This window comes from Aspergillus aculeatus (genome assembly GCF_001890905.1).
Source record: "Aspergillus aculeatus ATCC 16872 unplaced genomic scaffold ASPACscaffold_7, whole genome shotgun sequence".
NCBI classification, from domain to species: Eukaryota; Fungi; Ascomycota; class Eurotiomycetes; order Eurotiales; family Aspergillaceae; genus Aspergillus; species Aspergillus aculeatus.
Genome location: NW_017962982.1, coordinates 343,082 through 357,476, shown reverse-complemented (window position 1 = coordinate 357,476; position 14,395 = coordinate 343,082). Strand labels below are relative to the sequence as shown.

The 14,395-nt window shown below is 55.1% G+C and overlaps 5 protein-coding genes across 5 annotated transcripts; 3 read left to right on the top strand and 2 right to left on the bottom strand.

Annotated features, from left to right (window-relative positions):
* Positions 1-2,320: 2,320 nt before the first annotated feature.
* On the top strand, positions 2,321-3,855 carry ASPACDRAFT_1880619 (uncharacterized protein; the record flags this gene model as incomplete). Its single annotated transcript, XM_020198207.1, has 3 exons — positions 2,321-2,880; positions 2,942-3,611; positions 3,687-3,855. Exons 1-3 carry the CDS (start codon positions 2,388-2,390, stop codon positions 3,853-3,855), a joined length of 1,332 nt encoding a protein of 443 aa, XP_020056518.1. The 5' UTR covers positions 2,321-2,387.
* A 1,425-nt stretch (positions 3,856-5,280) lies between these two features.
* ASPACDRAFT_42758 (uncharacterized protein) lies at positions 5,281-6,450 on the bottom strand (the record flags this gene model as incomplete). The annotated part of the gene is made up of 1 exon (XM_020201152.1): positions 5,281-6,450. The coding sequence occupies one exon, from the start codon at positions 6,448-6,450 to the stop codon at positions 5,281-5,283; it is 1,170 nt and encodes a 389-aa protein (XP_020056517.1).
* A 1,062-nt stretch (positions 6,451-7,512) lies between these two features.
* Positions 7,513-8,682, top strand: ASPACDRAFT_60028 (uncharacterized protein; the record flags this gene model as incomplete). Its single annotated transcript, XM_020203515.1, has 2 exons — positions 7,513-7,683; positions 7,738-8,682. 2 exons carry the CDS (start codon positions 7,513-7,515, stop codon positions 8,680-8,682), a joined length of 1,116 nt encoding a protein of 371 aa, XP_020056516.1.
* Positions 8,683-9,013: 331 nt separating this feature from the next.
* Positions 9,014-10,489, bottom strand: ASPACDRAFT_60027 (uncharacterized protein; the record flags this gene model as incomplete). The annotated part of the gene is made up of 1 exon (XM_020203514.1): positions 9,014-10,489. The coding sequence occupies one exon, from the start codon at positions 10,487-10,489 to the stop codon at positions 9,014-9,016; it is 1,476 nt and encodes a 491-aa protein (XP_020056515.1).
* Positions 10,490-11,356: 867 nt separating this feature from the next.
* ASPACDRAFT_78101 (uncharacterized protein) lies at positions 11,357-13,513 on the top strand. The gene is made up of 3 exons (XM_020205107.1): positions 11,357-11,787; positions 11,838-12,718; positions 12,775-13,513. The coding sequence occupies exons 1-3, from the start codon at positions 11,415-11,417 to the stop codon at positions 13,099-13,101; spliced, it is 1,581 nt and encodes a 526-aa protein (XP_020056514.1). The 5' UTR covers positions 11,357-11,414; the 3' UTR covers positions 13,102-13,513.
* Positions 13,514-14,395: the final 882 nt, after the last annotated feature.

Below are 14,395 nucleotides of genomic sequence, written 5' to 3'. Positions count from 1 at the left end.
CTTTAGTGATAGGTAGATGCATGTGGAGGGCTGTGTAATGCCATGGGACTATTGGGCGAGAGTGCACACAGGAACTGTAGTCTGAAATCCGGGCTGAACCCCGGTCAGAGGCCATAGAAAGAGGGATGGGTCTGCCTTGTCCTTGTGTTCTACGTGGTGGGTGGGTGTCTCAGCTGAGTGTAGTCTTAGGCTTTCCGTTCGGGGGATGTTCACGAGTTACTGGTGCTTGTCGGGAGTTAGTAGTTCGTTTCTTGCGGGGTTGGGTGTTTTCTGGAGCGGGTGCTGGCGTGTACATGGTGTATCAATGGTAGTGGTTACCTACTGCTGGACTTTGGATACTCGTCAGGGCGGTGATCAGGCCGTTGCGGGAGTTGGGTGAGGAGTTGCGAATCTGAGCATGAGGGTACTGACCGGGATTGGCACCAGTGTTTAGGATGCTGGGGTGGTTCTACTACATGATATGACTCGACACCAGCTTTGTAATGATGGGGTAAAGGGAAGGGCCCCGTAGATCAAGATGTTTATCCTAAGTACGATGACCTCAATGTCAGCCTGCAACTAGTCTGCCCTGCAGGGACCGCGCGCAGTAGCCTGTCCCTCGATCTGAGACCCGGTACTTCGTAGTGTCGAAATCTACGGACCGACGTGGATCAGCCGGGGTCTCGCGGGGGCAAGTTCGGACCGTAAGGCACCAGGCACGGCCCTTGGGGCATTTCTCGGGGCTAAGGTGGGGTGAGTGGGTGCTGTGGCCAGAGTAGCAGTGGCTCCGTAGAGTCTTGCACGGCTAAGCTTTGAGTCCCTGATGGTAGGGTTGGGGACTGAGTTGACGCTAGAGGGTTTGCAGAGTTTATGTTTTGAAATTATTTATGAATATGATCTTAGTTGTTAGTTGTTCAAGGCTATTCTTTGAGGAATAGTGCTGAGATTATGGTTGTGAATGCATAATAGCATAGCATGTCTACAGATATATATTCCATTCATATCACGATACCATATAGAATGTTGATTTAGCGCCACAATAGCCATAGATTACTGTTTAGATAGTCCTAGAAGAATCAAGGTACAAGTCAACCAAGCCCAACTACTTCTTTGCCTGCTGTCAATTCATAGTTGCAAGTATCGTCGACGATGAGGTACAAGCCCTACTATAAACCATGAATGAGTGTACTATGATCAGGTGACCGCCACGTGGCTAGGGCTAGGCTGGCTGAGGGCTGTTGCTGACAGCCACTGAGCCAGGGATTCGTAGACACCCGCCAAATCCGCGATCGTCAGGTTCCCTATCCTAAAGAGAACATGAGCTTCAAGATCGCTCAGATCGATCGACATGCGATGATCACTGTGAGCGTCCTGTGATTCGAGCTGATCCTGGTATACTTCTTTTGACTACTAACCAGGGGATCCGTCCCAATCACTTAGGGTATATTCTACAACAGCCAGAAAGACTTTACTGGGGGTCCCCACAAGCGGCAAGCAAGAGACCAGCTGTAGTAGTCAGCAGGCATTCAGCACAGGAAATCCACCCCGGCATTCCGACCGATATCCTAGAATCAGAGACCAGAGATCAGAGACCAGAGACGAGACCAAGCGGGGACAGCGGGGTAAGGGGCGAGCGCAACAAAGGCGGGATTCACTGTGGAATTCATCGAGAACTGGAATTCCTCCCCACCCACCGACCCAGCAACGGAATTAAACGACAACTCCAGAGTCCAGAGTCAACCCCGCTGGTGCCGTAGCGTACAGCTCCCTAAATCTGTAGTGGGCGCGACAAGGCCACGAGGGAAGAAACGGCGCGAAACCCGCGGTGGTTTCCGGGCCAGCTCATTGGGTAACGGGATTGAGGTGGGAAGGCACCAAACCCGCGGCGGGACTTCCCTCGTGTTTGGGAGCCCTAGAGCTTCTTCACCCCAGCTAGACTTACTAGCTTCTGGGCACAGACACCAAGAGCCAAGCCTCTTTCTATCATGGTAAGCAGGGCTATTCTGCAGAGACGAAAACAACGCTAGACCCATGGTATGAGCGATGGGGCCCGAGCACCCCGGACTTGGACCATGTATCGGGTTCTCCACGAGATTCCGTCGCCCACAGCCCATGACTGCTGAACCGGAATCTGGGATTTCGTAATTCGTGAACAGGCATTTCGGGCTTCAACGTCTCACTCAGATTTCGGGGGCTCCAACATCCCGTTGGCCTCAAGTGGGATTATGTATATAATGGTTTTCGCGATCCAGATCCTCAGCATGTCCCAGAACAGCAATTCCAACAGCTTCATCAACATCAAGACACTCCACTACAACAAAAGCCTCCAAGCTTCTTGATTATCAATCATCATCATATACACACTCTATCTCCACAACAACCCACCCCTCCTAATAACAACAACAACAATGTCTCACTCCACCCAGAACGAAGTCCTCGACGTCGCCATCGTCGGCGGCGGAATCGTCGGCGCCGCGCTGGCCATCGGCCTCCTGGCCCGCGACATCAACGTCACCATCTACGAGCGCAGCAACGCCTTCAGTGAGGTGGGTGCGGGCATCGGCTTCACCCCCAATGCCGAGTCGGCCATGAAGGTGCTCGACCCGGCCATCCACGCCGCCTTCAAGAAGGTCGCCGTCCAGAACACCACCGACTGGTTCACCTGGTCCAACTCGGGCAACCGCGAGGAGGGCGACTTGGACGAGCCCATCTACAAGATGTACGTGGGCGAGCGCGGCTTCGAAGGGTGCCACCGCGCCGAGTTCCTCAACGAGATGCTCAACCTCATCCCCGAGAACCGGGTCAAGTTCCGGAAGAGCCTGGTCGCGGTGGAGGACCGCGGGGACGACAAGAAGCTGCTGATGCGGTTTCAGGATGGGACTACTGCGCAGGCGGATCTTGGTAAGTTGTTCTACCTTTGTGAAAGTACCCTCATACGAGCAATGGCTAATCCTGGATGCAGTCGTCGGTTGCGATGGAATCCACTCCAAGGTCCGCCGCCTCGTGCTGGGCGACAACCACCCGGCCGCGCACGCCGGCTACACGCACAAGTACGCCTTCCGGGGTCTGGTGCCGATGGAGAAGGCGCTGCCGCTGCTGGGCCACGAGCGCGCCTACAACCGCCACATGTACATGGGGCCGGGGGCGCACATGCTGACCTTCCCCGTGGCCAGCGGGCTGCTACTGAACGTGGTGGCGTTCGTGCACGACGAGGGGGAGTGGACGGAGGAGAAGCTGACGGCGATGGCGACGAAGCAGGACGCCGTGAAGGCGTTCGAGCACTTCACCCCGTTCACGCGGGGGATCATCGACCTGCTGCCGGAGACGCTGCACCGCTGGGCCATCTTCGACATGGCGGCCAACCCGGCGCCGACCTATGTGAACGGGCGGGTGTGCCTGGCGGGCGACGCCGCCCACGCGTCGGCGCCGCACCACGGGGCCGGGGCGGGCATGGGCATCGAGGACGCCGCCGCCCTGGTCGAACTACTGCAGGCGGTGCACTCGCAGGCGGCCCGCGCGGCCTGCCCGCACAGCCTACCGGAGCTGCTCAGCGCCGCCCTGGCCACCTACGACCACATCCGCCTCGAGCGCACCCAGTGGCTCATGCAGAGCTCCCGCTTCGTCGGCGAGATGTACGAGTGGCAGCACTCGCGCGACCCGGCCCAGATCTGCCACGAGATCGACTCGCGCTCCCGCCAGATCTGGAGCTACAACATCGACGAGATGATCCGCCAGACCCGCCAGGACTTCACCCGCCGCCTCTGGGCCCTGCACGCCCCCGTCTCCGACAACAACGCCCAGATCAAGTTCCAGACGGGCTTCCTGCAACAGACCCCCCTGGTCGACCGCATGCTGTGTACCACCTTGACGGTGTGACTCCACGTTTTGGTTTACTTGGTTAATGACTGGGCCCGGCGTTTCTGTTCCTGTTACCTGTCGATAGATTTCTGGCTTCTGTTAGTAATGATAATACCACGGTTTCCTATCTGAGATAAAGCATTCTCCATATTCCTTGCCTTTGTTTGTCTTGGTAGAATAGTCATGGACGACAACCGCCAACTGACAAGTAAACTAGTGGATCCTGAGGGGGGAGATAGTTCCACGCTAATGCAAGTAAGCTGTTGTGCTGAAGACACCTACCTGATTCTGGGTCTGAAAAATCTCCGACCAAACCCGACCCCCGGACTTAGGGATTTTCTGGCTCTTATGTCAGCTTCAGGAGTTGGGATTGCGGAATTGAACTAAAGAGAGTCAGATCCGTGGTGACGTGGTCCAGACCTGGAGTACCTTAGTTGGGTAGTATAGCAACAGTGCGCGGCTCACTCACCTGGCAGATTACCTAGTAGTGCCTAGTCTCAATCAGTCAACAAACCAGGACAATCCGGGCAGATCCGGGGCGGACTTCCCTCGGAGTCTGCTAGCTACCGCTGGCTGGACCCCAAGCTACTCACAGTAGGTACCTTAGTTACAGGACCTACTTGAGCACTTCATTGCTAACCAACTATACCTGCTGACGTTTTTATGCATTGAAGTATTGGTGCTTTGTACCTATCATGTGTCATTTTGAGCGCGGATTACTTGACGACCCTTATTTTCCGCATTCCTAGACCTAAGGTTTGGAATGATCTTTCTGGGATCGGAAACGTGAGCTTGTCACTACAATTTACGTAGGGCAGATCTGCGTGGATCAACCGAGACCTTCAGTCACACCTCCAGTGTAAATTAACTAAGACATGCCGATCAAGTAAGTTCATTCTTTTGGGCTCTTGCTGTACTGCTCACCACCTTGTTTCTATGTTATCATGCATGTACTCGTAAACGGAAAGAGTGTCTGTATGGTCACGCAACTTCTGAGGGTCCCGTACTGACAGAAAAGAGCATGAATCATACTTGTAAGATAAGGTCTCGAGTTCCATCGCTTATACTCGAGGAACTCTACATTTACCAATTCTAAATCCAGAGGAAATAAACCTAGAAAGTAGATCAAGTAACACCCTTATTGGATTGGTACAGATAGATCGATCCACTAAGACTCCGCAGCCCGCTTCTCTAGTCTTGCTCTATGCAGCGTCAAGGCAATATACAGGGAACCACGCCACCCTTCCCAGTCGCAAACAACCGCCAGTTACAGTTCAAAAAACCAACAAAAGAAAAAAGAAAATCCATTGCTCATCAAAAATCATCATCATTGGGAATAATACAACAGAAAGCCCTCCCACAGAAACACCACAACTCCAACTCCATATACACGTAACCCGAAAGAACCCCCCATATCGAACACCCGACCCATCCTCCGAAAGCTCAATCCGTCATTTTCAAAACCGCAGAACCAAGGGTATCATTCAACTTGTGCCGCAGCGCCGACTCCAGCATAAAGCACATGGACTGGTCCGCATCCGTGGGCGAGGCCTCGCGCCGACAGTATGACTGCGTGAAGCTCTCCACCAGCCCGCGCACCTTCTCCAGGTCGTTCATGACCATCTGCGCGACGATGCGGCGGTGGTCGCCCTCGCTGAGCTCGAACTGCCCGATCTTGATGGGGAGGACGCGCACGCGCGTCGGCGCCGTGATGGGCTGCATGAATGCCATCTCAGGGATCGCCTCGCAGCCGTCCAGGATGGCTTGGTACCAGATCAGAACCTTGGAGATGGCCTGCGCGATGAGGGGCGCGAAGCTGAAGTCCAGAGAGCAGGGGCAGCCGATGACGAGCGAGAGATTGCTCATGGCTTTTTGGTTGAGGTGCAGGACGGCGTCGAGGCTGCGGGGCGGCGGTGCGTTCGAGTTGAGCACGCATTTGTCCGACGGGGGGTGGAGGGCTTGCAGGGTGTTGAAGGTCAGGGTGATGCAGGATTGACCGTGGAGGGAGGAGATGCTGGGAGACGGGGACGAGGTGGAGGATGGGGAGCTCGTGGAGAGGGAGGACAGGCCGGTTTGGATGCTGGATTGCGAGCTAGATTGGTGGGGGGTGACTTCGAGGACCGGGGTGGGTTGCGGGGTGGTGATGTCGAGCAGCCGCTGCAGCTCCTGGTCCATCGTCTGCCAGTCGTCGATGAGCTGGAAGTCATTGTGTCCCACGCTGGTGGGCGGGTTGGTGAGGAGCCGGTCGGTCGCAGAGTAGTCGTTGAGCTTCTCTGCGATGGCCTCGAGGTCCTGGTAGCCCAGTGTGTTGAAGAGGTCGATGTGCTGAAAATTGTTGTGGTTGTTGGGGTCCGCCCGGTCGGGCGAACTATTTTGGGTGTCCGTGACCGGGGTGAGATTGCCCCCGGGGGGGATCTGCGACAGACGTCGCCGCCCTCGTGGTCGGATGAAGCCGTAATTGCATGGCTTGTTGCGCGCCACACATCGATCACATCGTGGATGCTGCTTGCCACAGCGCACCTTGGATTTGGCGCAGGCGTCGCAGCTGTCGCGGGTCTTGCGACTCGGAGGCAGGTCGCTGTTGATGCTCTCCCCCTCCTCCATGACACTCATGGTGGAGGTGTAGGGGGATGCATGGTCGAGTGTTGGTGACCGTATCATCTTGCATCCGGTCTGTATTTGGATCTTCGGCATTTTTTTTTGGACGAACTATACAGGTGAGAGTACTTAAGTATGGCTCATCGCTGATCGAGGATGGGGTCGTGTTTCCTGCTAATCCCGTCCGAGCACGTTGCAGGGACGAGGCTCGAGGTGTTACAGAAGAAAGAATCCGATCGCATGTTGTCGAGTGTGTTTGGTAGAAATCCGAAGCAAATTCCTGTTGAGTTGTGGAAACACCGGTGTTCACACAGAGAGCGCAGCTCCAAATCCGAGCCGCCAAGCTTGGGCGATCTGCCCTCTGAATCCCGTTCCAACCCCGGCGGTGAGCCCCTGTCGACTCCTCTGACCGCTTTCAGCTGCGTTCTGCCGCGGATCCCACCTCTTCCTGGAGATAAGCATGCTGCCGGCCCGCCGTTCTGCACTGCTTGGACTTTCGGCAGTTGCTCGTGACCCTCATATCAGATGAGTCTTCCCCGGTTGGAAGTCAGAGTAGCTCGAAAGTCTTTAAGACCATTTCACTGCACTATACAAGCACTCATCAGACCTCTGCTCTAATCCACATAAGATCCAACGTATCTGTTTTCTTGCTCGGGTTTCAATCACATCTTAGTTTGCATGCCCACCTGCAACCCTAGAACTTACCTCCATTGAATTGCATCCCAATTTTCAATTTTCGAAATTGGTTCTGGAATCATTGCGATTGCCTACTACAAAAGTCAGCAACATGCGACAGGCTGACACATCGAGGGAAGTGGAAGCTCAAATAGAGGCAGCGGCTTGATGCAAGCGTCCAAGCGCCCCGATGCAACACCCGGCTAAGGACCGAGGTCGGGACCCGAGACGGGCGCCACAGCCCGCATGGGCACCCACTCCTGCATTATGGCCCTTTCCAGCCTTATTCGGATCCCAGCCCCCTTGCTAGCATAGCATTGCTAATCAACCTATCGAGTCTTTCCACTCTGCACACATCCTGCTCGTGCTTGCAAGTTCTTCACATCAAGGTCTATCCCCAATATGGCTATCGAAAATGAAGCGACCGTTTCCTCCCCATCCTTTAGCGCTAAACATACCCTGTCAACCCTCACCAACGCGGCAGCCCTATCGGAGTTCGATGCATTAGTCCGCCGCGGCCTCGTCGTCTACTCCCCCTGCAAGATCGTGCGCCTCCAAGTTGACAACTTTCACGTACACAACTCACCATTCCTTCTAAGTTTCACAGATCTAACCTCGCGAATCTAGTTCGAATTTCGAATCAGCCAATCTCTCACCAACAAACCCCAATCTGGAGAGGGTCTGAAACCGCCCAACGAAAACAGGACCAACCACAGCAGGAGCAGCAGCAACAGCAACAACAATGACAAGGACAGCAGAAACAGCGATAATAATGATGCATCCTCCAAACCAGCAACCTTCGGCCCCGGCAGCGACCTCGCCTGCCCCACGCCTGACCTCATCATCGCCACCATTCACACGACCCACATCCTCGTCCCGAACGGCTACAGCGTCTTCCGGCCGCAGTTCCTCCTCCTCACCCAGGACTCGTACCGGCGCCAGCACGAGATCTTAGGCCGAGAGGACCTCGAAGCTGCGCGCGCCGTCCTCTGTGCATTGGGTCAGGACAACGGTCGGCGCTACTTCGCCATGTTCAACTGCGGGCGCACGGCCGGCGCCAGTCGCCAGCACAAGCACATGCATATGATCCCTTGTGTTGATGACGAGGAAGAAATAGATCAAATCATAAAGTTGCCTACCGTGAGGAAGGGTGTAAATGGCGACACCAAGGCACCAGCATCAACCATCCTCCCGAACAACCCCGCCCCAAGATCCAGCGACATCCCCTTTGCGCATTTCCGCGCTCCGTTGTCACCCTCGGAATTTCAGGAGCAGGCGTATTCGGAGCGCGTGTTGGATGCGTACCTCGGGCTTTTGGCGGAGATGCGATCCGCGCTGGGCGACAGAGGTGCAGGCGATGCGGAGGGGAATATCCCGCACAATGTGATCCTGGTCGAGGATTGGATCATGGTGATCCCCCGGTCGAAGGATCGGTATCGGCCGGATGTCGCGGTCAACGGGGCGGGGATGGTGGGGTCGGTGTGGCTGGATCGCGAGGAGATCCTGTCGCGCTGGGTGGAGATTGGGCCGGCAGAGGTCTTGCGCGGGGTGGGCTATCCTCCGTTGACTTAGGTTGGGTCCACTAGCCAGTCGGTACTGTACCTGGAACGGCTGCAGCGGTAGAATACCTAGGGTAGAGGGGACTCGCTTTTTCTGCAGTGACTGGGGTAGATGGACCCTTGCCTAACCAGGGCATTCCTCTGAAATCCGAACTCCGGCAATGCTTGGGATAGAAGTATTCGATTCAGGTAATGATAGCAAGGAAATATATTTCGGAAATTAAGCTAGATCATGATTCGCAATCCAAGGCATCATCAAAGAACAAACCGTCCATAGAAAAAACCAAAAAGAAAAAGAAAGTCTAATTACAAGAATCTCGCACCATCCCCCCCCCCAAGATAATCTAAAGCTCCAAGCAGAACCGATTGAACTCCTCATCCTCGAGCAAACAATCCATCTCCTCCTCGAACAGGTTCATGGCCAACTCAATCCCGCCCTTACTCCGACGGGGCAGGATGAACGAGATGCGCGCGACGTCATTGAGGGGCCCGTTGAAGCAGCGCACGGCCTCGGGCTTGCCCTCGTTGCCGAACCGGCGCGTGCCGAACTGGATCGAGTCCACGGGGAACAGGAGCAGGTTCGAAATCAACATGTCAGCGCCGGCGGTGCGGCGGAAGCGGGGCTTGAGCTGAGAGAAGTCGGCCACCCCCTTGATGAGCGCGTAGGCCTCGTGCAGGCTGGCGCTGTTGACGCGGCCGGCGCCGGTGCGGATTGCGCGCGCCACCCGGCCCAGCGGCACCGCAGGGTCCAGCAGCTCCGCCACCGGGATCGCCGACTGGTTGTAGAACGTGATGTTGCCCAGGTAGCTGGGCGGCACGGACTGCGAGAACTCCATCCGCCCGTCGATCGCCGATTCAAGGACCGACTCCTCGTCCAGCGTGTCGTCGGCCGCCGCGGCGCGCGCTCGCACCAGGCTGCGCCACATCAGGGCCGTGACCACGTCGTTGCCGCTTAGGGGTCCGGTGGTCGTGCTGTCGTCGGCCGTGGAGGCTTCGCATTCCTTTTGCAGGGCCGTCATGTTGGCTGCGGACATGTAGAAGGTGCGGTTCTTCATCTGCCGGGGTGGCTTGGGGTGCTCGTTGCCGAACCAGTTCTGGAAGTCGATGGGGGTCGTCGAGCCCTCGCTGGGGCGGAGGCCGACCAGGCCCCGCGTCCAGGCGTCGGCGTCTTGCAGGGCGATGGAGCCGGATTTGGGCGGCACCCAGAGCTTGTCGAGGAGGGTGCGGTCGGAGCTCTCGGCGGGGAAGGGCTCGAGGATTTCGGAGGGGTCGAACACGCTGCGGCAGTTGTCGGCCCACAGCTTCATCACGGTGACCATGGCGGTGCCGTCGATGGCGGCGTGGCAGGTCGACATGCACAGCACGCAGCCGTCCGGGATGAAGTTGGCCTGCGCCACGAAGACGTCGCAGCCCGTGTCCAGGTTGCCCTCGATGGGTACATTAAGAAGCTCCTGGTCGTCGTAGGCGTCGCTGGGGAACCCCTCCTCGCGCAGCTCCGCGAACGTGTAGTCCGATTCCAGCTCGTTGAAGCGCAGCTGGTGCGGCAGCGGCCCGTCCACGGGCGCGGCTGTCGCCGGGTTGTACCGCAGTTCCCGCTGCCCTGGGCGGTACCCCGGCGTGTCGGGCGACTGGCGGAAGACTTTGCCCCCTAGCCACGGCACCTGCACGAAGGTCTGGTGCAGACCCTTGCCGAGGTCCTCGAAGACATCCAGCGGGGTCGTGCCGGGTTGGAGGGAGAAGTAGTAGCACAGCTTGACATAGTTGGGCCGGTGGAGGTGGTCCAGGACGTTGAGCGGGACGTGGACGGTCTCGGATGACATCGTTCGGGTAATTAGTTGCTGACGGGTGTGGTTGGGTGTCAATGGGTGGGATGTGATGTCGCTAAGAAAAAAAGTGGTTCGACGTGTCTTGGTCCGTGGAATGTTGCTTGTCACCCGCCTCGATTTGCCTCTCGATGTGGTAGTGGTTGTGATTGATGTCGATGGTTGCGTCTTCTTCCCATCGAATTAGGGCTTATATAGATGATGTGTTCCCATTGCGAATTGAACTACCCTGACACCTGCAGTGTCGTTGAACCTCGAATTCAAGTCAACTCCATGTCGGGGATAGCAGTCAGTCTGGATCCAGAGTCAAAATACTCAGGACTAGAATCGAGTCAGATCCAGACTACTAGCTAGAGACTAGGGACTAGTGATCACGCACGCGCGACAGGGCGACCGTCACGAGATAAAGTAGGGATAAGCGGCGACAATCGGGCACGAATTGGCCCGTTGCTGGCCGGAACAGGAAAAGCCATGGACACTTTTGGGGTTAGTCATCCAGCTGATTCATGTCGAGCTGATGCAATGGTTTCTACCAATCATATTATCTGAAATGGCCCCTCCAAAAGTGTCCGAGAGTCCGACGGAGAGTCCGACAGTGCAGCAGTCGGGCATTTCACACCGCTGTCACTGGTCGGCTTTCACCCTTTCCAATCCCGTTCCGGTCGATCTTCCCATCACCCACTGTAAGGAACTTGTAGCCCATTCTGAACCATTCCCAACCCTATCAATCCGTCTCGGCCACTTTACACATCACCAGGTTACCAAGCACAGGGGTCTTCCAGTCCGTATATATTTGCTCCAAAGTGACGGCTTCTCTCCTCAATATGTCTGACCAGAGCATTTCAATCATACCACTCTCATCATCCTTATCTACCTTTGAATTATCTGATATCTCAGATATCCCAGATATCCCACCTATACTATGGCGACCCTTCGTCAGTATATCAACCTGCGAGATGCTGCCAGGGAGGATGTGACTAGAGCCCACACCTTACCTGACGGTGGCTCATCCTCCGGCACCTCCACTCCGGACGAGAAGGAGAGGGCTCTCATTCCTGGCGTTGAACTATCTCGCCCCAACGAGAACGATGGCTCCGTCACCTACGTCGTTGGCTGGAAGGAAGGCGATCCCCTCAACCCTCAAAACTGGACTCGTACCAGAAAATGGATCTGTACAGCTACGGTCTGTCTGATCGCCCTGGCTGTCAGTATCCCGGGTACCATCGATGCTCCCATCTCCGCAGCCTTCAACGAAAAGTACCACGTCGGTGAAATCGCCGGTACCATGGTCACTGGTGAGTTGACCCCTTTCCACTAATGCAGGGGTCGAGGCTAATCGTTGCAGGAATGTACCTCATTGGTGTGGGTGTGGGTTCTCTCTTCGCCGGACCCTTCTCGGAGACATTTGGCCGCAATGCGGTTTACTTCATCACCCTGATTGTCTTCATGCTGTTCATCCTGGCTAAGGCCTTGGCACCCAACTATGGTGCCGCCATTGTCTTCCGCTTCATCCAGGGTTTCTTTGGTGCCGCCCCCTTGACGGTCGGAGGTGGTACCGTGGGTGATATCTGGGGTCCTCTCGATGTCACCTTCAGTCTGCCATTCGTGACCATGGCCTCGTACTCGGGTCCTATTCTCGGTCCGATCATCGGTGCCTACATCCCTGCCGACAAGTCGAACTGGACCGACTGGATCTCCCTCATCATTGCCGGCGCCGTGCTTGTCTTTGTCGCTATGTTCCAGCCTGAGACCTACGGTCCCACCCTGTTGTCATGGAGGGCCAAGCACCTGCGTGCTGCCACCGGAGACTCCCGCTACCAGGTCGACGAGTCTGCTTCCACCAGCTCGCTGGGCAGCCGTCTCCTCGTCAACGTCTACCGCCCCTTCCAGATGACCATCACGGAGCCCATCGTCCTGCTCTTCTCCTTCTACCTGATCCTGCTGTACATTGTCCTCTTCACCTTCCTGAATGGTTTCCCCTTCATCTTCACGCAGACCTACGGCATCTCCAACTCGCTCACCTTCATTATCTGGGTGGCTATGCTTGCAGGTGATGCTGTCGCCATCTTGCTCATTCCGCTGATCTACGGCTGGACCAAGAAGGCGGCGGTCAAGGCTGCGACCAACGGCACCGCTCTGCAGGCCGAGGTCTCTCTGTACTGGGCCATGGTTGGTGGCTCTTTCTTGATGCCGATCTCCTTGTTCTGGATGGGCTGGACCTGTTATGTAAGTTTTTCTCATTCTGCTTATGCAGTGTATAATTCAATACTAACGTATCCCAGTCCGACATCAGCATCTGGTCCCCCATCATCGCGACCTTCGTGTTCGGATACTCCCTGGTCACCATCTTCACGGCGACCTACCTGTACATTGTCTTCGTGTACACCGTCTACGCCGGTTCCGCGCTGGGCTTCATGACCTTCAGCCGTTACGTCATCTCGGGTGCCCTGCAGCCCGCCTCGATCCCCATGTACCAGCACATGACCCCGCACTGGGTGCTCACGCTGGTCGGTATCCTGGCCACCATCATGGCGCCCATGCCCTTCCTGCTGTACAAGTACGGCCACCAGATCCGCGCCATGTCCAAGAACGTGCAGAACAAGGCCTAGACAATGTCAATCCCGAGCATAAACGCAAGGCCAAGAGTGCAATACACACAGCAGCACAACACCCCGACAAGCGAGCGCACCCACTCCAGCGCACCAACCACCCACCAACCCACCTGCACCAAGTAGTTTGAATTGACTACCTGGTGAAGAGATATACATAGACCGGCGACCGGCGATTGGGGAGTCTTCCCTCTCCCACTCGCACCGTATAATTGGCGAATTTCCCTTCTGAGACACCCCCCGTATTTGTTTTGACCGTTTTTATTGTTGTGGTTTTGATTCCCTTCTACCATGCATATATCCATGTGCGAAGAGCAAAATGTTGGATTCTAATGTTTTCTACAAGGAGGTGATTGAAATTTGATTTTTTTTTGGATCTGGATTGATGAAACATGACGCGCGATGAGACACTAATGGGCTTTATTTAATGAAATGAAAGAGATGGAATGATTTTGATTTGATAGATATACCTTAGATTGTTTACGACTGTTTTGTGTATGAGATTTGTGTTCTTGATAGGAATGGACATACGTTAAAGGTATCGACTAATTAGAGAGTATGCGCAGAGGCTCCAGGCTTAGTAGGGTTCAGGCCGGGGCTGGCCGGGGGGGGGCCGCCTGAAATGGGCGATTTAGGGCTAAGATTTTAGGCAACAGTTTCGGCCTGATTCGTAGTCGATGTCTCGAGGAATGTAACGCGGTGGGACGGAACATTTCATTTCATTTCATCTTACAATTCGTTTCAACATGACATTTCAGTCAATGTTTTCAGCGACATTTCAGGTTGGATCTTTCGGCATATCATTTTCAAAGGATCTTGTCTATGGATGTGAAAGTAGACTGCGAGGATAATCTAGTAAGGGATTATTTAAGCAATGATTCAAGGATGATTCAACGTGGCGGTTCAACCTGACGTTACGTTTCAAGCAACTTTTCAAGCACATTTCAGGCAACACATTTCGAGTGCCATTATTATACGCTGTAGCTTTTAGTATAGCATCTAATGCGACTCTGGAGTGATTATTTCAGGGCTATAAGTAATCCGATGGGATTAATTGGCAAGCGATAATTGGACCACAATTTCATGGACGATCGAACTTGACATCACAATTGCAAGTTCTTGGGACGATTCAAGCGACATTTCAGACGGTATTACAAGCATTTCCCGACATATTCATCGCAACTCCACATTACTTTGTATCCAGGCGGCTTAAGAAGTGCTTTCATCGAGATTGATATATTATGTCGGGAGAATACAGTGCTTCAAACGTAAGTGGTGACCTACTACTTTAAGT

Bases quoted from the DNA above. Each gene is read 5' to 3' on its own strand.
- ASPACDRAFT_78101 (XM_020205107.1), top strand. From the start codon at position 11,415: ATGGCGACCCTTCGTCAGTATATCAACCTGCGAGATGCTGCCAGGGAG. The intron at 11,788-11,837 runs GTGAGTTGACCC...TAATCGTTGCAG, and splicing joins CGCCGGTACCATGGTCACTG to GAATGTACCTCATTGGTGTG. The intron at 12,719-12,774 runs GTAAGTTTTTCT...AACGTATCCCAG, and splicing joins GGATGGGCTGGACCTGTTAT to TCCGACATCAGCATCTGGTC.